At 41.1% G+C, this 26,071-nt stretch overlaps 1 protein-coding gene across 1 annotated transcript in view; it reads right to left on the minus strand.

Moving 5' to 3' along the window:
- Positions 1–26,071, minus strand: part of LOC139694321 (uncharacterized) — a 90,300-nt gene that overhangs the window by 55,436 nt on the left and 8,793 nt on the right. Inside the window, exon 2 of the mRNA XM_071592811.1 lies at positions 13,934–14,050. Within this exon, the coding sequence (XP_071448912.1) occupies positions 13,934–14,050 (117 nt within the window). The remainder of the gene's footprint in view (positions 1–13,933; positions 14,051–26,071) is intronic.

Below are 26,071 nucleotides of genomic sequence, written 5' to 3' on the forward strand. Positions count from 1 at the left end.
AATTACCACGAGTGTAGGTGGCCTCTTATTCGTCTAATCTGCTAACGAAGAGGCCACCTCCAGGCTCTGAACGGCAACTACAGTTGATGTGTTCACAGAAGAAAAAAATGTTTATAACCAAAGCTTCTATCGCTTCCAAAAGTATTGAAACTTCCATCTGAATGTACAAAGTCAATTTAATTTCCAATGATAATTACTGTTCTAAGGATTGTTTCGTTTCTAGTCTTTGTTTTTTTACTTAGTTCACGGTGGTATGGTGAAGGATATGAATGAAGGGAGAATGTTGGGTAAGCGGAGTAGAGGAAGGAAGAGAGATAATTACGCTCTTAAGACGGCATGAATTCAGGCAGAAACTAGGGAGAAAGAAATGATGCAAGGCATACAACAGGGAATTCACTCGATGCTTAGTAAGTAAATAAAAAGAAACCTAGAAAATCCTAAGGAGGCAAAGTATATTAATTGGAAATAAGATGTAGAAGACTATAATAGAGGCGAGAATGTTAGGCAAATGAGGAAAGGGCAGGAAAAAGTACACAGAGATGGGCTTGCTGTAGAGTAGGATGTTGGGTTGTGTTTTGTTAGGAGAGACATTGTAGCTGTAACGTTTGGTAGCTTGTGCCCATCCGAAAACCTAACCTCACTGGTAAATTATCGATAATAACAAATAGAAACCTACTTTTAAATACGTTGAATGAACTAGGGCAAACGCTTTACTGGGAGGATCTCTGTGGGGCGTCACCCGGCAAGATCGGGAAGACATGATGCATCGCACCAAAGAGTTTGCGTCATCGCTGCCGTTTAATCCCCATCAATCATCTGCGCCAAATCCCCAGTATACGGCACGGGTGGAATTTCTTCCACCCGAGCCATTTTTTTTAATGTTTCCCTCACATCCCATCCCACCTCCCGAATTAGGAAAGCGTGACCGGGTCGACAGCTGTTTGGGTGTTGGGGCAGCCCAGGGGGTAAAGGGTACGAAAGGGAGTATTTTCTTCGACCTCCTCGACGCCATAAGCTCATGGGCTCGCAAAATAGATCAATTTTCTCCATTATAAACGTTTCGGGAATAATAACCCCTACTGCGACGTAAAACGGTGATTTACAGGCTTTAAAAAGTTTTTGCTCTATATGTTTTGGTGCTTAAGATGTGTTCTACCGACAAAAAGATTATACATGTCCTGATTCTCATGAACATTCAACCTCACGCTAGGAATCACCATTACATTCAACAAAACTGTTTACATATATTATACGATGTTAACTACGATCCTTCAATTGTAAACTCAACAAAAATACTGTTTATTATATTTAGTGTTGGCAATGACGTTAGACTTCCTACAGTCACTTTCTTATTTTCCGCATTTGCAGTAAACTAGAAACGCTATGCGATTTAATTAAAATCTATTCTATTTGATGCGTTAGCATAAGATCTCGATTTGCTGATCGTAAAATTTAATGCCATCTTTATCTGTTTTCAAATAATAGTTATTTAATTTACTGCGTGACCATGACAATCTGATTTGTTTATTGTTAGCTTTAATGCCTTTCTATTTATTTTATTTGAATTAAACAGATTAGCAAAGAAAATTTAATGGATTAGAAGAGGTTTAATGGACCATTTTTAATGGAACAAAGGTTTCGTAACAAGTCACGTTTAAAACTTCGTCAGTTTCTTAGACTATCGCTTGGCGTATGATTACTTAACTGGAGCCGTCTTTTCGGATACAACTTCAAGTGAGATCAACGAGTTTTACCAATATGTAAGTCTACAATTCCAACTTATTGCCTAAGTGGCCACTGCTTGGAACTTCTAGAGATACCATAAATATAAATCTGACATAAGTGAAGTGCCTATGTCTTCACCTGTATCTGACCTCGCAAGCACCCACAATAACGAGCAGAAGAGGGTTTTAGGTCACCAGATATTAGGGTAAGCACTTTACTATCGGGTCTTTCAAATTGTCGCATGTAATGTAACTTGCTGATGAGGTCACGAATCAAGCGAGAAAGAAAATATTCCTGGGGTCGCTTTCCCTCTGCTCTACCTCACGCCTTTCGCCTGGGAATTCGTTGGAGTACATCACATATGATTTTCATTTATCCAATAGTTTTAATCCATGCATAAACAACTTCCCGCTTCCGGCGGCTCCCGAATATCACCTCACTTCTTAGCTTTTCCATATGGATATTCATCCGCTATTTGTTTGATGAACCCTAGTTTCATTAATGTAACGCCTCATATGTTCATAACGTGCGTTCACCATATACAAACACAAAAATCAGTTGATGAATCCAAATATTAGTTTGGTAGATATTAGGTGTAGTATAATATATGTACGTATTAGGGCAAAATTCACCTAATACCAAGTCCGATATGACGTTTTGAGATTCGCCCATTAACAGAGGGGCAAGGGGAGCCAGGAGTTTTTTTTCCTGCACCTTCTGTGCTTTCCCATGGAACAACTGATCCCAGAAAAATCATTTGCAGCTTGATTGAACCAGGGGGAAGGGGGTACCCAAAGGCATCACCCGGTTTCAAACTCGGACCCTCTGGTCAGTTATCCAGCGCTCCATCCACCGAACTACCACGAACTTAAAAGTACGCAAGTTCAAAAGAATTTAATGCTGAGATGATTCGCCCTGTTGCTTCATAAGTCAACAATGTTATGGTTTTCACCCATTCAGTTAGGTTCTTCGAACGAAATAAGTTAAATCAAAAATTTGAAAACTAAAAAATTAGTTTTCATTCTTCTGCATGCTACCCACAATAATTATTTAACCTGATCATCTTAGTATATCCGAAGAGTTTGGACAAGCTTTGAGATCATTAGCTTTGGAGGTCCGCAACACAAAGACACCGCCTTGCTTAAAATGGATCTATGTTACATGGAGTAACTGAGGCCCTATAATAACGTACTATGGATGTGAGCTACGGGCATTCGGTGCGGTAGCATGATCATCCATTTTGGCTTCTATATTGGAGTAGACAGCGCACATGGAGGAGGAATCCTACAGTGACAGCACACTGTGAACTCGAATTTATCGCGATCTTTAATGTTTACTTATCTAAAAAATACAGAATGGCCGAAGGCTTTCGCAGAGTAGTCAATTGCGGTGGCACAATCTTTTAAGGTTTTGGAAATAGGACTCGTTCCTATGCGCTGAAAATCATCAAAACATTCCACGTTTTCTTCCGTCTTTCGTGGAAACATAGTCCGCAAGAGAGCGTGTCTAATGGGATGGAGAACCACCTATTTACGATGAGGAAAGAGAAATCATGAATAAGAAACAGGGGCGGATCCGAGGAGTATTTCCAAACGAGGGTGGATAATTTTTCTACTTCGGTTTTATTCACATGCCTTTGCGCCCACAGTCGAATAGCCCATCACACATCCAATCTTTCGTTCGATAGCTAACAACTGCGCCCGTAAACTAGTATATTTTTTTCCTGCACCCTTATCGACTTATTTCGTAGTTGTTAGGGTAGGCGATTACACCTAAGGCTATTCGCTCCAGGACTTATTTTTGCATCAATTAATTTGAAGACGGCATTTGAAAACCATGTGGGAAAGAAGAAAGATCGTACTGGCTTCCCACTCAGAGGGCCCGGGTTCAAATCCCGGCGGTGTTGAATATTTTTCAGTGGTATCTCGATCCCTACTTGAGGTACTTTGTGGAGGGCACTTTGAGTGAGTACGCCGTCCGTCGGATGGGACGTTAAGCTGCGGACCCCTTGGCGCCTTTCGTAAAGAGTAGGCTAATGCCGACGCCGGGTTTCTCTCCACCCCTTCATCCCTTCCCGTCCATCCCCAATGGCGCAAATGACCTCAGCTGTCGGTCGCCTCCCCTAAATACTACTACTATTAAGAAGAAAGCGTTCTTCTGAGACGCATGACCTATTTAGTATTTGTAGTTTCTAACCCGACAACGGCGATTTGTTTTCAAAATGAATCGATGCTTTCGAATTTCAGGAAAAAAAGTCGGGATGATCTCCGCAAAGTCGGGCCGAACAAATGCGTTTCCGACTGCATTCAACTCCTATGTTTGGGTTTTATCGATCGAGTAGCTGTCGGGACGGAGTATATTATTACGCTAATCACTTCGGATTGCTTCGCGCGCACGAATGGTTGTAGGTTACCCATATCGACCGTTCGGGTGAAATTGCCTATCGGGGAAGGGGACAGGAATTGATGTTGTGTCTGTTTTCTTCTTCTTCAGCTGTTCTTTGGGGGAGGAGGAATTGGAAATTAGAAACAGAGCAGGAATTAGCATAAGGTAGGTATTACAAATCGGGAATGGAACGTCAGCGTGAACGAAAAATTACCTTCTCCAACTAGAGCGCATTTCAATCGATACCATGACGCGTTATCCTCGTCTTATTCCTCTCTCTCTCTCTCTCTTTCTCCATGGAAACAATCTAAGCAGGTTTGATTTCTGAGTAAATTTTGCCCACGAAGTGTCGCGTAGTCGAAAGTGCGCGCTAAAATAGTACACGTGCGTGGCGCTACTACGAAGTGCCCATTTTCACATGCATGCGTGCCCTATGACCCGTGGCCAGGCAAACGAACGAGCGGAAAACCTGGGAAATAATATTTGTAAGGATTGCATGTCGAAGGAATTGTATGTTTTTACACGCGCAGCCCATTCGATTTGGACATAAATATGCATCAGGTAAGAGCCAAACACAAAATGACTAAATGTAAAGGTAAGAGCCAATCACAAAATGATAAAAGCGTAAAATCCTATTTTCGGGAACATTTAGTAATAATGTTCATATCGTTTACAGGTACTATATTCCATATTCTTCCATACCGTTCCTTCCTTCCGATGATCGCCAATCAATGTCCAGTAGACCCTTTGGAGGACTGACCATTATACGAGACCCTCATATAATGGTAGGTGGTAGGCGGGAGAATTTTAAAAGAGAAGTAGAATACATGAATAGCCCACTAACATTTCGGAAATTTTGTTGGGAATTCATCCTGGAGTGAATATTATTTTGTAATCGAGACATTAGCAATGTACAGATAAAATGATTTTATTAGGACTAGTTTTCCATAACTGCACACACATTGGTCGATCTCCGATTTCACCAAACTCAGCCAGCTGATCAACTATCACAACAATCGATTATTTAATAAATGTTTGCAATTACAAGTAATGGTCGTCGTGTCGAGAAAATCCGTTATATTGCTGAAAATTATGTTCTATGAATTTCCAGGATATGAATGCTGAAGAAATCGATCCGTAATCACTGAGGTCCTAGCTCTTTGTTCTAACGAGAATATTGCGAATATTTTATTAAGTTTCGACAAGAATCCCAATTTTCTGTAACTTTTCCTACGCAACGGTTATCCCAATTAATTGCTGGCAGATTAAATGCGGCGATTTGTCGATATGCTGTCGAGCTTTGAGAAAGCGTCTGCGCTGGAGGCAGGTGGTGTTTAGAATGAACAAAATATTAAGTTTTTATAATTATTATCCTTGAAGTAAGGGGATCGAAATGGCTATCGTACTGGATTCCCACCGTGAGGGTCCGGGTTCAAATCCCGGCGGAGTTGAATATTGTTCAGTGGTATCTCGATCCCTACTTGAGGTGCTTTGTGGAGGGCACTTTGAGTGAGTACGCCGTCCATCGGATGGGAGGTTAAACTGTGGACCCCTTGGCGCCTTTCGTAAAAGGTAGTCTGATACCGACGTCGGGTTTCTCTCCACCTTTCATCCTCTCTTGTCCATCCCTAATGGCGCAAATTACCTCAGCTGTCGGTCGCCTCCCCTTAATACTACTACTGCTCCTTGAAGTAACACAAAAACCTTTGTCGTCGCATTCATAACGATCTAATGGTCTTTTAGGTCCCGTCTATTCCGTAAATGATGCAATCCGGATTATGCTTTCCGAATAACCTTGCTGTCTGCTACGAGTAGACAGCGGAGATTATCCTCTGGTACATTCCTAGCGAGCCAAATGGCCGTACCTACGACGATTTACGCTTTCGTACTTCCTAACATGTATTCTATACCTGATATTTGTTGTTTTCACACTTCGGCGATTTAATGTGATAATATTTACTCTCGGTAAACACTTAATATTTTTTGGCAATGGGAATGGAATTTTTCGTATTACAATGGCTTTATTATTCATTAACTTTCCAAAAGCCGGGACGTTAAATGGTATTGAGGCGGTCTAGTTTTATACGCGTAGATTCAATAGAAAAAACTTTTCGTTTAGTAAATTCAAAGAACTGCGTGAGACGTCACGAAATTTACTTTAACGGGGTTATCTGCTAATACAGGCATTTCACATTGTAAATATCATGCGTCTTGGTCGGGATTCGAACGTTTTGATGCAAATCAACGACTTAGTGCGTATTAACTACTTTTGATGGGCATTAGCGGATAACTCCGTTATATATAATATATTTTTAAATAATTATCGCGGAATATCCAGTGGTCCTTTGAATTTGTCGAAAGGAAAACACCTTCGCGTTTAAATGCTGGCTTTGGTCCTGTGAACTGTGACGCAGCGTGCACAACTCCTAGTGACTTTGTAACGGTGATTCGCCATTGCATCTTGTGCCTTTAAATCACTAATAATTCACATTCAATAAGCTTAATTGCTTAAAGAACTGGGCTGATATTCTAGGGATACGGAAACGAGCTACAGTCCAAGAGAATCTTGCATTTGTTTTCGTTCAGCCATGAGTTCATTATACCTTGTGGCGGACACAGCGTACCTAACCTGAATGCTTCTAAAATACTTCTTTTCTTATAATGCTCGATTTCACATAGATTTGACCGACCGCCCGGCCTATAATCTTGGTTAATAATTCTGGAAGTGTTCGTGTATCCTACGCGCTAAGAATTCCAATGCCTCTGCGATAAAATAAACTCACGGAGCGCTGGTATCTAGTCATTTATTACACTTTCTTCAAAATATGTTCCCTTTGAGTGGAGATACCGCCATCTCTCATACAATCATACTTTAATCTATTTTGAATAGAAAATTACGGAAAGATTGGACCAAAAAGAACGGTCATGATAACATTCCTCTGGATAAATTCATATTCAGTGATCCTTTGCGAAATGTTCATAAAATTTTAAGGGTTTTTCAATTTAAGTGCAGAGACACCTTAATAAAATCAGTCTCAGTTTTTGTTGATTTTTCTATCGAAATGTCGTCTGTGTTTAGAACACATACATTAATTTCTGGACTTCCACCCCGAGGGCCTTGGTTCGAGCCCCGGAGTTGGCAGTATTATCCCGATCCCTCCTTGTGGTACCACGCTGAGAGATGGCACCTGTGACCCGTTAGTTCATTTCGTTTATACTAAGCTAATACCGACGCCGGGTTTCGATCTACACCCATTCTTCCCTCATTCCCTAAAAAAAACAAATCACCCACCCCCCTTCCTCATGACGCAAATTACCTCAGCTGTCACTCGCCTCCCTCTTAATAACTACTGCTACATCGTCACATTGCGCACGGCCCCAGTCATCCTCGCAAGTTGTCGTCCGTGCGTCAGGCGTCGCAGGTGACTCACGGATGGGAATAACAGGTCCGGCGGTGCGTGGTGGTGGGACACCCACGCGCGGGAAACCCACCCTACAACCGCCGGGCCAGCGCGCGTGGATCGCCAACCCCCCCCCCCCTTCGCCCCCCACTCTCAGACACACACACCACCCCCGAACACCCCCTCCAATGGAACGGTGGCCCATCTGCCAAGGTCGGCTGGCTGGCGATGACGACGTTTTGGTGCCCACGCACCAACGTCACGGACTCCCGAGTGCGTGCACTCGCCGTGGAGAGTGCCTAAAATGGGCTTAAGGGGAGGTTTTGGCTGTGCGGGCGTGGGAAGAGGAGGGGGTGGGGGCGAAAAACCCTCTTCCGTGGAGTTCCGCATGAAAGGGTCAAGACACTCACCGAGGGTCGTCCTGGAATATGTATGTGTGTGTGTGGATATATATAAAAACACAGGGTTGTGCTGCTCTCGCCCCCTCCCCCACCCAATGGGTCTTCTGATCGATCCCTTCCTCCCGCGGCGGTTAGGTGCCGGCGCCGCTGCCGGGGCGGCAATCGCTCGCTAGTGGGTCATTCGTGGGCTGGGAAGAGGCATACCCCGACCGCCGCACATTAACATATGAACGCGGGGCCGCGTTTGGAAACTTGGTTTGAGGAAAGAGGAGGGGGCATTGATCCTCCACACACCACCTCCTTCATCCCATCCCCCTGACTAATCCACCTTTCTCTTCCGCCCCACTCCACGGCCCTTCTTCCCGCACCTGTCCTCAGAAGCGTGGGTTCACCTCCTCTCTCCAACAGCGGTGGGAAAGTCTGTTTATGCGCACGATAACGTTTTATGTCGACGTCACAATTAACTTAACTGTAAACTGAAACATCAGTAGCAAGGATATCAAAACTAATCTATATCCCATCAAAATATCATTGATTTCGCATTAGCTGATGTTTCGCGCTAACGATTTCGAAGCTACTCGCTTTTTGCATCGTGATTCGAATTGAAATCGCCTCCTCACTTCGGCGCCCTGAAATAATCAAAAGATTAAGACACCTAATTTGCCACATTCATATAAGATTCCTTTTATATTGCAACGTCAAGGTAAAAGAGAGATAAACCCAGAAAAACAACTCGGTATTGATTTTCAAAACAATATTTTAAAGCATACAAAATACCAAATGACTGTGCGTAACTAATTAAACTTGAAACTTACAAGTATTTATCGGAAAATTTCCGTACCCTCCACAGTCTTTGTAAACTGAAATGTACAGCGACCTATATGGCTAATGAGAAACCATATTGGTTGATAAATGCTGGAGGTATTTCGGAAAAGGAAACTCTCAGACGAGCGAAATAAAAGGGATTTGGAATGTGCATTCCAAAATATTTCGTGCTACCATATCGGAGAATTTGGCAAGGCATTCTTTCTTTCGGGTCTGACACGCGGACTAGCGATGATAGATGGATGGCGTCAGGAAAAAACGTCCAAGCAATGGGATTAATTATACGAACGTTAAAAAATACAGTCCCTGCCTTTGTTGAACATCGACTTCGTACTATTCGACGTTATGTGCAAAGGGCTTCGATATTACCTGCTTTTTGTACCACGGCTGGAATCAAAATCGCCTTCTCGTTTCAACACTTTGGAAGCAATAAGTAAGCGAAAAAGATGTCAAATTTCCCAAAGTCGCAAACAAAATACGTTTAATGCAGTGTAATTACTGTGTCAATCAATATCATTAACCCCATCGCTCACAGTGATATGAACGGAATCCTGAAAGTCAATCAATTCAAGAAAAAACATTCATTCATTAAAATTTCGCGAATGGAATTGAAAAAAATAAACGGGTCGAACAAAGAATTACGTCTTACTGAGAGGTTGGATAGTTCGAATCTTTAAAGTCTCTCGCTAACTGAAAATGTTGTGAAAGTTTTGATTTATAAGGTCAGGAATTCCGATCCGGTTTCAGATACAGACAGCTTTCGATCATTGCTCAAATCACTCCCGTGAAAATTCAATCCCTCCATTCAACTAAACCAAAGTACCTAAGGACACGTCTTCATATCAAATTCGTCTCAAGAGATAATAAAGGGCTTTGAGGTAACTTTATCATTCTAGCAAAGTCCATGAGTGCTTTCCCAGTTTACATCAAACAGTTTAGATCTGTCAAGTGCACATGGGTAATTGCATCGGTTACGTCATCGGCGCTAAGTACATCGAAACATCCTCACCGTGGCTCACCTGCGTTAGCAGACGACATCTCTGATGGCGGGGAACTTTGGTAGTCTACCGTGTAAGTTCAGGTTTATGATGGACAGAGGCTGATCAACGATACATATCTTAGCTTCGCTTGAGACACAATTTGACATAATTTTAGACTGTTCTTAAAGTCACCCTTGAAACCGTCCAACATGTCTCTCATTATCCTATCCCAAACTCGCTTGCTTTTCGTCCTCCCCTCGCCATCACAGTCAAAATTCTCCTTATACATCTTTCCTGCTTCCTTTGGAATTCTCACAACAATCCCCTTTTCTCCCCAACCATGCCCAGTACTTTTCCGTCCATTTTATTACTCCATTCTTCTCCACACCCATATCTCAAAAGCATCAAGTCTATTTCTATAGTAATCTTGCTTCAACGGCCATGTTTCCGAACCGTATACAACCATAGTTCTTACATACTTCAAATCATAGTTTTCGCTAATCTTTTCTTAACATCCTCTTTCAACGTCCTTATCATCAACTTCCTCATCCTCGTGAAAGCTTCTTCGCCAAATGCAATTCTTCTTCTGATTTCCATGCTAATTTCACCACTTTGGTCCAAAATACTCCCAAGAAAGGTGAACAGTTAAAACTGCGGGGAAACATGGAGCAGGTAAAAAAAGAATTACAAGATTTTCGTGCATAATTATTAGAGCATCTTCAAAATCGTTAATGCTATCAGATGTTTTTTCGTTCAAGGTATAATTACTTTCTTTGCATGGTGGCTTTAAGTATCTACTTTCTTTTAATAATTTCAATTAAGACAAAAGATATCAGTAATTTATGGCAGCTATCTTATGGACTAAATGGAAAGACTATTTTGCGGGAATTACTATAAGAATGCGCCTCAGGAATGAGTATGTACTCTAAATCCCGATCAATTTCAATATTGTCGCCATTAGAGCATTGGGGTATCTAAATCCGGAACTAATACCTTAGAGCAAGCCACACCCGAAGAATAATGTAGACATTTTTTCGTTTGATTAATGAGCACAATCATTTGGAATTTGGATTCCAGCATATTTTTAAGGTAAAATCGAATATTTGAGAGGGATATTAGACGATATTGCAGTTAATATTTCCCATTTAATTCATTTGCCACACAATTCCAACTGAAATTAACTTTTCGAAATGAGGGAACATGCATAGAGTTCTTTTACACTGATAATAATCAGAAGGCATATCTTTAGATTTTCTGTCGGAATAAAAAATAAGTCAGTAGAATTATCTTTTATTTCCGGTTTGAACACCACATCCATTCTCTCCCGAACACTCCGCGTCGAATGACGCCATATTGTAAACACATGCATCCGTTCAAATCGCAACAATGACTGCGCTCACGTATGTTTCCACTTTCTAAAATCAATGGTAATCTGCTCGGGTTGATTTGAAAGCAACCGCCTCCACTATCCCTGGATCACATTTTTCGCAAAATGAGATCTATTCAGAGCTGCTCACTGATTTAATTCCCATCACTTAATGTATGGTGAAATTACCTAAATGTACAATTTGACAGAACTAACGAACGTAAACGAACTATTCATTCGGCAGCAACAAAAATCACAGTAACCTCGAAATAAATGGAAGCGCAAATAATACATAACCAAATACGGGTCTTGAGAAATGAGAACAGTTTTACATACCGTAAATCAAATCAAGTGACAGAAGGTTAAAAAGAAGCCTACCAATGAAGATTAAATATTATGCTAATCTAGAAAAAAGAGTAACATTGTGTTTCTCCCCAAGATCTTATCTTTCGTATTATAGCTCTACGCCAAGAATATATTTTCATATAGCACACAGGATATTGACTTATGGATCTGTTTTGGTAGTCGCGGAATAAGCAATGTCTACTATTTTTCTCCAGAGATAAACCTTTGAAGCACTTTTGTTTTGGGTACGTTCGATGGATTGAATCCACGTTCACGTAAAACTACCATCGCAAAATCGGAGCATCGAAGAAATCGATAAATGTAACGCGGGAATATTTAACTCTTGCGTTGATTATTGCAGTATCCATTACGTGATACTAAATGTTTCGATCACCTTAAAGTCAATAACCTCGTTGCCATGGGTTCCCGAACATAAATAAGCTCGCAAACAGTAGTCGTGATGATAAGTGCTGGCGTAACATTTGACGATAAAAATGAAACATGAAACGCATAAAAAATCAACAGAGATTATAAATTATTTAATCCTTTTCACGCGCTGGAAATTTATTCTTTCTTAGTTGATGTTACTGTGCGAAAAATATTCTCCTTATGGAATGTCAACTCAAGTCAATAATACAATAGAATAAGAATACAATATACTTTAGCGCCTATTGCACAGTGTATATATATATATATATATATATATATATATATATATATATATATATATATATACACAATGTGCAATACATTGTTCATTTTTGAATAAGTTCCACTTGAATGCGATAAAGTTGGAAATAAAATTCCAGATGAATATATTCAACTATCTTCTTCCCAGCCTGGAATTAATTTCACCACCAACTACTATTGTAAACCCGGTTAAATTACTTATTCTTATGTACCGGCGTTCTCTTAAAGAGTTTTAGCAATAGTCTACCGGATTAGGGTAAGTTTTCGCAAAATATTTTGAAAACCCATGCTACTTATTGCAATAACCCGTTCTATAACTTTGCATGCTTTCTGATTCCTTTAATTCCATTCAAAATGCCTATTCCCTTACTCACCATTCCTCACTTTCCCAGAATTATCCCCTATCTTACCACTTTCAGCATCCCATTGTCCCTCAAGATTTTCTCCATCCAATTATCCTGCCTTCTTCGAATGTCTTCCAAACAACCATCTCTCTTTCCCTACCATTCCCAGAACCGCGCCATTTGTTTTCCTTCCAATCCATTTAATTTTCTCCATTCTTTTCCACACACAAGTCTCTCAAAAGCCTTCAAATCTACGCTCCTCCTCCAGGCTTCATTTTAAAAGATTGAAAATGTAATTAAATGAATTTCATGTTTTCAACTTTAGCTTAGGACGTCCATTCTATAACTTCAACCTGCCCAGGATGGAAAACCTTGGGTATCATAATGCAGTGGCTTATCACCCCGAGGGCCCGCGTTCGAATCACTGAAGAGGCATGTTTTTCTCTTTTTCAGTGTTAACCCAATTCATTCATGGGGTGCAATGTGGAGGGCACTTACAAGTTAGTACACGGTCCGTAGGATGGAACGTTCAATTGTTATTAGAGTTCATGGCGCCTTCAGTCATTTGAGTAGTCAAATTCAGACCTCGGGTTTCTCTCCATCCTTCCTCGATTCCCGTAATATCCTATCGATCCCCATAGCGAAAACGCATTTGGCAGGTTTTGCTCTGCGGTGTTACCTCAATTTAAAATCTTTCAGGAGAAGAACGTTTTCCCTATTATCTTTTGGTCCCTGCCAAAGAATATGAATGCTTTTCTAATGCAGCCGAGTATAACCGACTACACGGCAACGATGTATTAAAATGCATTCAAAGGCGCGCACTTCCAGTGTTGCCGTGCGCATACACCGCTGAACACTTCAAGCGTAGCTGTACAACACTACTACTGCAGTCATTATTCACGCATAGTGCACAAACTCCTCCCGTGTAACGGAGTGTTACTTTGTACGTATCAAATGCGCGAGGAAGTTGGTAGTTTTGTTTTCGAGACATCTGCTAAAACAACGATAAAATTCCGTCGACTAATTCAGGTTTTCAGACAAATCACCGACAGATAGGATGCCTTCTATAATCCCCGATTGGATACCTTTTTTATTTTAGATGTTCAAGCTGCTGTATTAGTTAGAAAACATATTTAGTTTTTTGTTGCCGTCAAATTGTTTTCATTGCAAATTAAACGTATTGGTTAAAAAAATATCGCTGCCTTAATTTTTCTCATATTTCCTTAGATCTTGGAACAGTTTAATTGATTTCCCACTGCGTGAAGTGGAAAATTCTGATTCGAGATACGAACAGCGGACAAGTACAAATGATCTTCTCGGCACTATTGTATTCACGTAGCGCGCGCATGAAGTTCTCCGCGCCCACATCACTCGGCTTTCCCTCCCGGTGCAAACCGTCCGCCCCAAAGAGGAATTCCCGCATAAGTGCGACGGGGTGTAGATGCATTCATTAATCAGAGAGGCGCCTTACCTGAGAGACCCGCCATGCGTATTCGTTCCACTCGATGGGCGTGACCGGAGCAGGGGGAGTCCTGGGAAGGGGTTTCCGCTGCTCACCGGGCTGCTGGGAATTATCCCGGTGCCATTTCTGCAACGGAACGCGAGGGGGGGAACATTAATCCAGGGAAAAAAGATCAGAGGGGCTCTTTGTGCGATGAATAATTCAACGCGGGGAGAAATATTTTTAGTTGCCCGCGGAATCGTTATCCAAATATAGAAATGATTTGAAAAGGTTGCCGGCGAAGATGGCAGTAAGTTAGGGCGCGAGTTAATTTGAGCTAAAATTATAAGCCAAAACGATTAATCTGGCAAATCAGCCGAAAGATTGCAGTTATTATTGCTGAGTTACATATGGCAGAATGCTCAAGTACTCAATCTTCTCCCGCACGATAAGCAAATATGAAATCGGGCGCAATAGCCCAAAAAAATAAAATAAACTTGAACACTAGAATTTGATGAATTGGCTAAGCGCAATGATTATTGCATGATTTTCGTAGAAATAAATATGCAAGAAAGTTGAATATTAGCAAGTATGAAATCAAGTGAATGTATATGCTAATTTCCTAAAAGTATGGCTGTTGTTCTGACAAGCCCTTGACATACGTCCTTGTGAAGGGATATTGTGTACATGTAGAGAATACAGAATCGGTGTAATAAGTTTGAGACGAGAATTAGAATAAGCAATATAAAGGTTATGATGTTCTAGAGAAATAGTAGTAAGGCTAAGATAAACATTAAAATTTGGGAACAGTTCACTAATTTGGGAAGTGTTTCTATACTAGGGCAATGTAGTAAAGACATTTTAAGAAGAACGGCGTTGGAAGCTTTTCAAAAGAGGAAGGAGTAGATCACAGGGACAGTTAATAAATATTTTATGAAAAGACTAGTGAAAACCTTAAGAGGGAGGGTAGTTTTACATGGCTCCGAAACTTGGTCGATGAGGCAAGAGGATAAAGACTGGTGGCTTTTGAGATGTGGGTGTTCAGGAAAATATAGTATATAAGATAAAATGAACTGAAAGGAATTACAATGCAGCAATTTCAGAGTGTAAAAATCATTCGCCTCGTTCGGGATTTGAACCCGGATCCCTCGAATCACATAAGTGTAAGAGGACGCCTCGATAGCTTACCTGGCTAAAGCACTCGGCCAGATATCGAGGGATCCGGGTTCAAATCCCGGACAAGGCGAATGATTTTTACCCTCTGAAATTGTTGCATTGTAAAGCACATTTAGCGGATGACTCCGTTAAAAGTTACTGTCGCGGCATCCTTTCGCAGTTTTTTTGGAACGGAAAGGAAACCAAACGATGAAACTGTATGATAAGAAAAGAAGAAGGCTGGGAGAAATTCGAATAAGGCAGGACAAGTGGATGCAAGAGATACTGAGTGGGAGAAGACTGAAGACTGTGATAGAAAAGGCAGAATGCTGGAAAAAGCGAGGAAGAGGGTGGAAAAGAAAAGGCACTTTGGATGAAATTGAGGAAGGCAGAAAGTACACAGACCTAATGAATGAGTTATTGTAATATGGGACCTAAATATGTTTTCTGTGACACTAGTTAGGGCTTTGGAGTGCACTAGTGTGTGTTTATACTGCCAGTTAATCGATCGAAAACCTAATTTCAGCCGGTACAACTGCTACTACTAATACTAATAATAATACTGTTATAGAAATTTAACCCTTTGAAATTCTCCACTTCTAACAAAATTTGGGGACATGTACTCAGGTTTGCATGACCCTCATTTATGTGTCTCAAAATACGTATTAGCCTAAGGAGTTAGTTCCTTGATCGACATGGGAAGTCATTTCGCTCGGAAATCGAGGCACGGAATAGTGAAACGAAATTACGGCATTATATTTTTAGGCAACTGCACGCAGTGGACGAAATTACAGAATTATCATTTTTTCAGTAAGAATTGCGAAGAAATATCATTTTGCACAGGCACCCTTGGCTGATGGTGGTGATCGAAGGGACGACTCAAATCACATGGGAGACAGTTTTCCATGGCGAGGGCACAGGTGCCGGGTTTATTAGAATGACCAACGTTTTTCCAAGTTGGGTACCGTAATACGATGGCTACGTCGATGACAAGGCCAAGATTTCACTCCCACACGCTCCAAGCTGCGGCCTCGGATTCAGCCGGGGAGGAGCGTGCGTGCATGGTCCACCGTTTCCATCTCTGGATGCGGAAGACTTTTTTTTCCATTCCGGTATAATGAGAGTGGAAATCATGAATCGCCTGAATGCCAGCCTCGGTGGTGGAAAGGTGACATCTTGGCCTGCTAAACCAACCCCAAACAAGGCCCAGTGGGTTTGCTATTTGTCCCTGTTGATATTTCACTCGTATGTAATCATGAATTTCATGAGTATGAAATACTAAAGAAAAAAAAGAATTTTGTACTCTTGTTCTATTAATTTCTGTATAATGTTCATATCTTGAAATTATTCACCTAATTGTGAAGTGATTTACATGAGAGTGGGGATATTTACAGAAGAATTGGATTTGGTAAAGAATCATTTAAAAAATTGCGGATCTTAATGACAGGCACTTAATGAAATGTTGTGATGGAAAGACGAATGAAAACTTTAATATAGAGCGCAGTTTTATACAGTTCGGGCAATTTATCGCTGAGGAAAGAGATAGTGAGCATATGTTGGAGACCTTTCGAATGTGGGATTGGTAAAGAATGGAAAAAATGAATTGGACAGAAAGGAAAACAAAAGATGAATTTTTGGGCATGGTGTGGAGAGAGAGACGTCTGTTGGGAGAAAATCGAATTATTGGTAATCGGAGTATTTACGTATCAAAAAAGACCACCTGTCTGAAGTAGCAAAAAATGTAGCTACGTGCATGTACAAAAAGGTGTAATCCTCCCCATATTAACGTTTGGAAGCAATACTTTGGTAACTACATCAGAATAGTTATGAATGTCAAATGGTGTGTTTTGAGGAGCGCTTGTGGTGTAAACGGATGAGATCAGAAGAGGTATGCGTTGTTAAAGAGAAAATGCGGATTTTATGTACTGATCATGGACAATTACCAGAGGATTTTGCTACGCTGGTTCGGTCGTGTTGAGAGAGAATTAATGAAAGTTGAATCACTGAGCATCCTAATAATGACGAGGGGAAATTTGATTTGTTTTATGGAGAGGAAGTGGTAGACCGAGGGAGCCACGGGTGAGTGCGGTCGCAGAGACTCTCAAGGTGAGAAATATTAGTAGCACCAGAAAGAGAAAAGCATATAGGAAACAATTTAAGACTGTGTGAAGGAGGCGGAAAAGGTATGCATTCCCTGAGGAGTGAAGAGGAGTGAGCTTCCTGGTTTAACTGAAAATCAGAATTTTCCGACTTTCCCCACCCCGGAACAAAATGTCATGAATGAAGTGTATGTGTAAAATCAACCACAGTCATCAACCCGATGGTTGGTTTTATAGGTGAGGGCACGAGCTCACATGATACTGAGCCCAACGGCGTGTGAAAATCACACATCATATCAGTATATGGGGGTCAGTTCCTTTCCCTGATACGCCCATGGTTTCCCAGGAATATCTGGTACTTGAAAAATTACAGAGCTTGGGTGAAGGTGTCCAGAGGTGTGCCCGGGAACCAAACCCGAACCCTCCGGTCATCAGTCCAACGCTCTACCCATTGGACTACCAAGTCCCCCCCACCACTATAAGCACATGTTCCAATGAAAATATTGGAGAAAACAATAATTAGCTGACTCAAAGTAACACTATCTTCTACTACGCTGTCTCGACTGTCACTTTGCAGTTTTCGCGGTTCATTTTCAAGATAAGGAAACGGTGGCAGCCGACCCGTAGTTTCGCTTGATAGGTGCTGGAAGAGTTCCCTTCGTTTATTTCAATTCTATCCAGAGATTAATGAGTAAACGGTGGTGCATAAGTGTACATTTGAGCATGAAATTTAGGGTAAGCTAAACTCTGGATAAAACCTGCTTACTCAAAGATGGATAAACCGGACCTGAGACCAAGGGCACGTACCCCCCTTCCCCGTACAGGGTAGGGTAGTTTTGATAGTACACCCGCAAGTTCCTCTCCTTTAATGTACCTCCGGCTGTTTCACAGGAAAATTTTGTACTAAAAAAATCACCATAAAACTGATGAAGGGTAGAATGAGATTTGAACCCGATACTGCCCGGGCAGTAACCAAGCTTTATTGGCACACTTGGCCGATTTTGTTGATAATTTAAAAAAAAGTGCTTTGAGTTTACTTTACATAAATATATCTCGTTAAATTATTAGATTACTCTTTCAATCCACAATGCTACCTCCGCCTCAGGTCGGCTGATAGCGAAAGGTGGATTGGCTCTGGGACGAAAGGCTTAAGCGGAAAACTATGCCACATACTTCGAAGTCGGCGAATACACAGAAGAGTCACGCAGGAGAGCGACGCATTTGACGGAGAGCAGTGACCTATAAGTATTAAGTATTTCCCGCGAATTATCTCGTTGATCATACAATAGAGAAAATTGTTCCATATCCGGAGGGAAAGGATATCGTTGCACTGTCCGTCCGTTGCCGAAAAAATAAGATGTCAGACGTGATAGTTATATTGCGGCCATCAGAAAAAAAACACCACAGATTAACACAGTTATCAAGTGCAACGGTTTTTTGGAAAGAGAAGGGCCGAAGTTTCACTGACCTAAAGATTAAAGAAGTGTGAAATTTACACGTTCACTGTTTCAAGGACGTCCATTTTGATTGTTTTCTGCCTTGATGGATCTCAATGTAGGCATAAAATTGTCAATGCGATCATTGTTCGTTATGGATGGTGAAACTTAAACAATAGTCAAACTGGGAAATGATTGGTGGAAAAGCATTGATTGTTGCTCCTGAAACCGTACCTGCGCCTGATAATAAGGTCAGACTGGTTCTTGACATATACCTTGGCGGTTAAGTGGCAGTCGTTCTATCTTTCATATAGATCAACCCGAAGGATCCTTTTGATAGGTGAGGGTGGAGCTCATCGCAAACTAACTATCGCCTCGTCTAAGGTGTGTGAAATTCACCAGGTTAACAGGATGAGAGGGAGGGGAAAGGAGGTAAATTCCCTTTAGTCGCACCGCTCTTAAGTTTCTCATAAAATTATTGGAAACCAGAAAGTAACACAACTTCGACATGTATGCCTACGGGATTGTCCTGGTAAATCACCCGGGATTTGAACTTGGGACTCCACATTTAAATCGCTGAAGGCTACTTATTAAGATCATAATCTTCTCCGGAGGGGCGTGGTAGTCCAGTGAGTAGAACTGGGCTGCTGACCGAAGGGCCCCTTTTTAAAAGTCTCGGTTCAACGCCTCTGGACACCATTAGCATCACCCATGCAGTGTAATTTTTCGGACACAAGATCTTTATCGGGACCCGCAGGCGGCACAGGGAAATAAAATAAATAAATCTATAATCTGCACATTCATTCATTTCATTTCTTCGTCACTATCGGGGCAGAACTGTGCCAAACAAACAAGTGGTAAACGCATTTCAATTGTTTTTTTTAGCATTCTTCATTTATTTTTTCTGCTCTTCTACCATTTAAAATAATTATCACACCACAAACTTTACCAAATTAGGATCTTCGAGTACGTCCTGGCATTTAATCCACCACAACACGGGCCTAGGATGGGGGAGCTGAGCCCGTGACCTTAAAAGATGGTAGGTGGTCACGTAGCCCGCCGACCCAGAAATTCTGCCCCGAAAACTAAGACCGAGAGCTGATGAATATCATCAATCTGATTTTTAAGGATTTAAAATAAAAATCGTTTGCTATCCAAGCACACAGACATTGTTTAAATTACTGAGTGACACGTAAGTTAAATTTTCATATTCGGTGATTTTTTTCGTACGGGCGCCTTTAAAAAAAAAGACCTACAAAAAAAACCGTAGATGAATTTCCCTTCCTTCCCTCCCCCTCCTCTCACAATCCAGATAAGGTGGTTATCTTCGCAAGGAAGACGGAGAAAAAGGTAAACCTTAAACCTTCCGTGTTCGTCCCGTCTAATCTGGGGAGACACTCCACACTCGGGTAACCTGGGGAGCTCAACAGCTGACCGGATCCCCTATCCACTTCCGGAGGAGGTCAGAAGAGATTAGGATCTCCTTTGCGTACGTTGCTATTTCGGTTTCCATGACATTTGCCGAAAAGCGAGATCTTTATTTTTTTCGGCGTAAAATTGGTACCCGACGGACACGGCACGCTTATGAGGAACCCTGGCGGATAAATCTTCCTCCTTCGTCAGCAGCGGAGATAAAATTTAACGGAGACGGAAGCTTCTTGTGTTTGCTTCCCACGGATCCACGGTCGTGTCTCTTGGGAAAGGTCAAAGGAAGCACGGCGAGGGTGGGCGGAGCGGGGGGGAGAGAGCGGTCTTCACTATTACGTCTCTGGGTATAAATCTCCCCCACCTCCCACTAACATTCTAGGAGGCGTGGGCGGGTGACGTGAATCGATCAGGGGTGGGGGCGGTTCTTACACAAAAAGTCATCCGTAAATTTTTATATTTTAACGACTTCCCGTAGTAAATAATAGTGCTGACCTTTAATCACCGCAGGACACTGGAAAAACATCAGTATTTTTATGTGTCGGAATATGGAAATCTTCTCAGCGAAGAAAAAGAGGAAAAATACTTCTTGAGAGGCGGTAGTCCTTAAATTATGACACACGTACGACTTTCGGTGGGGCGAGGGAGGGAGAAGGGAGTAAGGGGAGAGTGTGGCATTTCATCAAGTTTCCTTATGGGGATGTATGGAGGTATTGGGGATTCAGAGGGGAATCTTACGTCAGATTTATCATTGCAATATTCCATCCATTGTTTATGAAGATAGAAGTTTAATTATCCTTAATCACCAAAGAATGAATGCTCAATAAAGAACCTGTCAACTGTGTACTTTAGTATTTATCAAACCGTTACACTTGATTCAAAATGTTTGTTTAATATCATTGTATAAACTATAAATCCAAAAAAATATAAGTTGTCTTTCAATGTACGGTACATTTTCAGCACGAACACGTTATTTATATGAACAATTATCGTAGTGGAATACGCTTAAGTCAAAACTAAATGCAATTTATTTAGGAAAAAGGTACCCCTTTGATATATCAATGATAATTACACGTAAGAGGAGGGTACAAGTGGTGCGATTCACATCTTACTGACCCTAAAAAGGGGCGGACGAGGCAAAAAGTAACAAAAAAGTGACCATACGTAATTTATTTAATCCCTGACCATCAGAAACCCAACATTGAATTTTGTATTTTCGTAAACGCCTCCATTACCGGAGGGATACTGACGAGATTTCTGGGTTAAATGGGTATTAACAAATGCTGACATTATTCTACAAGAAAAGAAACAAGCAATGCAGCACCAATACTATTGATATCTATTGGCGGTACCAAATGGAAACGTCTTCCAAAACACTAACAGTTCCACGCAACCCATTTTGCTGGAGATATTGATTTTATAGTGAAGTTATCAGGTGAAATATGGCATAAGGCTCTGACGGTGATTATTGCGATAATAATGCAATGTTTTCGGAAACCGTTATGACATACGTTAACATTATTATACTTCAATTTACCATTGTTTTAATTAAATTCGTATCATAATGCACTCGGCCATATTTTTAAACCATACTTCAAAGGAAGTCTTCAAAATAAATTGAATTCCGGATTATTATTCCCGGAGTTGACAGGATTTTCCAGTGGTATACCGATCCCTACTTGGTGCTATACGGAGAGGACTTCAAGTGGAGTAAACCGTATATCGGATGGGACGTTAAATTGTGTGTGACCCCTTGGCACAGTTAATTATTAGAGTAATGGAAAGCCGACGAGGGGTTTCTCCCCCCACCCTTTCTTCCCCTAATGACCACAGCTTTCGGTCGCCTCGACTAACAACTACTGCTACTACAACTCGAAAGCCCCCCCTCCCTTGGGTCCGCCGCTGCCGGCAGTTTCTACGGGAGTGCGATTTAAAATGCTGGCCACCCGGCAGTATCGAATGTCGCCACATTTGACCCTACCCCCGCCGAACGCGACGACCTCCGTACCCTTTCTAAAGGCCACCCTTTGCAGCAGGACAAATACAAGAGGTCTCGCTCTTGTTTCAAGGGTCGAGCGGTATCTTGAGCCAAATCGTAATTCCACCGACAACATCACCACCCCCTCCCTCCCCCACCGGCGCCGCATCGCGTAGACGCGTGACTCGTCCCGGTGAGAAAAGAGCGTGCAGGACGGCGGGAGTGTTGACGTGAGCGATCGATGCCGTAGGAAAACGCCGGCGACAGTGGTGACCTTTACAATAGGGCGAGTCCTCCTCCTCTAGGGGCTCTCGGCGGAAACAGGAAAAGACGGAGCGACGGGGGAGGCGAGTGCTTTCCCCGTGGGTATGTGTGTGCATGCGATCCTAACCTATGGGAGCCGCCCGAGGAAGGGTATTAATTAACTCACTCCCGCCATGAATATGCGGCAGTCGGCTTTTCCCTTCCTTTCTGTACATTTTGAGACTGCAGGGTCACGAGCGCGCCGATACTACGTCTACAGACTGGGAAAAAGGCTAATTTTCGGGCGACTATTATATATATATATATATATATATATATATATATATATATATATATATATATATATATATATATATATATATATATATATATATATATATAGAAACAGATATAAGGAAAAGAGGAAAGGAACACACATAGAGGACGAACATAGGGGAGGTGGGGAAGGCGGAATCAAGCAGATCACGAATGTAAAAATATTTCCTAGACCGGGATCAGCGTTATATGCATATTATATATGCATACGAGAATTCCATTCGCTTTAATAGGAAAGTAACAATATATAAACAGGATCAAATTGAGTAGCTTCAGGGGTGAAGTGGTTGAAGTCAAAAATAATAAATAACTGATCGAAGCACTTTTCCACTTGATAAAATTTCTACTTTACGACCGGGTTTCGATAGGTTACATTACATTGCATCGAAACCCGGTCGTAAAATAAAAATTTTATCAAGTGGAAAAATGCTACGATCAGTTATTTATTATAAATAGGATATTTACGTCTGGCATAAAATATATTTATTCTTCAACTTGTTCTACTACAATGTGCGGTTTAGAAATGAAACTAGTCGATGAATCAATATATTTTTTGAAAAACATAAATTCATTATATTCTGTGACTTTCCAATCATCGTGTTCCTACATTTATGATAGCGGAATTATTTTGGCTCGCAAACATAACATGAATTTAACCTAGCCTAGCTAGATTGTAGCTCCCGAATGTAGTTTATTCCCCCAACTAAATCGGCAGAAATTAACCCGAAGGTTGGTTTGTTAGGTGTGGTTAGAGCTAACGTGATACTAAAACCTGTATGACATGTGAAATTCACAAATTAACCGGGTAATAGGGAGACCAAGTTCCTTTCCCAGTTTTGCATCTGATCATTGTACAAGAGAAAAGATTTTTAAAAAAGACGGTACAAAAAAAGAGGAACAATGGAGATATGCTGAAACTATCGCTAGCCAAGGTTGTTCGACATCTCGCTCTTACCTCAATTGATGCCACTAAAACAAGCAGGGAATTAACTGACCTTCGGGTTGATTACCGTGTTAATGATTTACATAAATAATTGCTTCCTATTAAGTAAATATGCACTGATATATTTACTAATTTATTTAATATTTTAAAAAACCATAAACCCGAAGGTCGGTTGGGAAGGTGACAGTAGATTCCACGCAATACAGGTACTAAGCCCGACGGCGGTTGAAATTCACACATCGGGGGGGAGGGGTAGATCCTTTCCCTGTGCAGATTATGGATTTCCAGGAAGTTCTCACACCCGAAAAATCACACAGGCTGAAGCTGAGGGTGTTCAGAGAAGCTTACTTGGGAATCGAACCCCTGTCCACCCTCCGATCAGTAGCCCAACGCTCTACTCCTGGATTACCACGGTCCATATACCATAACATATTTACTTAAAACACTTTTTACTTAAAAATTCAATGACTTAGTAAACTCATTATTGTATATAGGAGACAGGCATGTACATATGTACGCGTGTACCATGTATATGAAAACATTACACTATGTACTAGGGCGCGGAATTAATAGAACCCTTAGAATATATTTAAATTTTCTCATTCATCATATCCTTTGCGATTGGTTTAGATCAATTTTTAAAAAGTCTACTTTCTTCACTCAAGCTCAATCTCTGATGTGAACTCATTCATTCGCCTGAGCCTGTCCCAGCTCGCCGCACGAATGGAAATCTTAGCAGTTGACTTGACCCTGAGGTTAGTGACCCCAGGGTCTCGATGGGGTGGTCATGCCTTGAGATCCCCGATATTTCGTTTATTGCTGTCATAGGTCGTGCGGGACTGTCGCTTTGTTTCTCCGTAACGATTGGAACTAACGCTTCCCCCCCCCCCCTGCTCTTATCTCCTCTTCATGATAACCTATTAATCTGTCCGATGGATTTTCATTCATTTCATTTCAAAAGGAGAACCCTTAAGGTCACAATCGAGATCTCTTAAATCAATAACTTTCGCCATTATATCTTCGCGACCGTCGACGTACTGATGATGGGTGGTTCATAATTTGAACTCGGAATGCTGTTGACTTTGACCGCCAATTTCACCCTATATTTAGCACTATCATCAACGGGAAAACAAAATGGCCTTCGGAGACATAAATAGGCAGACGGTAACCCGGAACAGAAACCGATTATTTACTTTTATTATTGTCCGGAGTTATGGCACGAATTTAATGTGGCCGTCGAATTTCCCCAGCATCGCGACGAGGAAGATATTCCCATTGTAAATTATGTCTGTACGTAGATGATAGCGACGGCTTAAGGTAGACAGAGACTAAGGATTGTCCTAGATTCGTCTTCAGGCGTAGTGGGACACGTCAGTGGGGAGAAAAAGTTTCCCAAAATGAATTAAGGAGTAGTATGTTCGTGCATTTATTTTGAATATACTCGTCAGAAATTTGCTAACAAATACTAGGTCATGTAGGATGAGCAAATGTAAATAATTATCGTATTAACTTCAAGCACTAAGCAAGCATTTCATCGCTAGTAAAACTTCTACTGGGCGATGAAGTAATTTTATTTCAAATTAACGCGAATGGTCACATCCAGTTAACGAAAGTAAATACATATTTAATCGGAAAGAAACCCATTCCTTGGCCATTATTTGCTAAGAAACCTTGGGTGAGCGACTGTTGATACAATAGGTAATCGATCATTCCAAGGAAGAAATTACTGAAGCTTTCGTAAATAATTAAAAATGTACACCCGCACTCTTCTTTAAAAATGTATGCCGACAAATAAAATCCGAATTTCGCATGAGGAGGAAAAGACGATCCGAGTTTTTCGAGTTCAAGCGCAACGTAAATTTTTAATTTGGCGTAAATCCTATGACGCAGCTGCATTAAAATAATGGGAAGAGTTAGCTCCATTCCATCGGAGTGATCAAATTCTAAATCAGATATTCTTAGGGATACTCTTATGCAATCAAATTCGCACATAATTATCGAAGTACGTTACTAACCACACGACATTTCCTTTAACTTAGTGTAAACGGTGTAATATTAAATCAACATAAATTAAGATTTGAGATAACATTCAGTCCGCAAATTGAAATAATGTTCTCCTTATAAGAGAAATTATTTTGAATATTTTAAACAGTAAATTCGAAATGAAAAATTTTCAAAGGAATTATAATACACTGATTCGCTTTCCTCAAAGACACCACATACAAATTTTCATCAGGGATATTGTTGCCATGAATCGTATTTTCCATGCCATTTGAGAAATTCAACCTTGTAAACTTAAAAGAATAGAAATATCAGAAAATATTGACGGCGTTATTGTCCCAGGGTTGAATGACTCCATAACTGTGTAATTCAAGACAAAAGAGAATGCAAGACGAAAATAAAGCAATCCATATTTTCGTGTGCATCTCATTTATGGAGTTTATTAAGTGACCTTTCGGGTTCCGGTTCACATCCAGGCTACGCCAAAGGAATTAGCATGCACAGCTCATTACCATACTTAACAATGCAGTCTGAACATTGAATTTACCAGGA

This window comes from Hetaerina americana, unplaced genomic scaffold (genome assembly GCF_022747635.1).
Source record: "Hetaerina americana unplaced genomic scaffold, ioHetAmer1.1.p SCAF_1, whole genome shotgun sequence".
Lineage (NCBI taxonomy): Eukaryota > Metazoa > Arthropoda > Insecta > Odonata > Calopterygidae > Hetaerina > Hetaerina americana.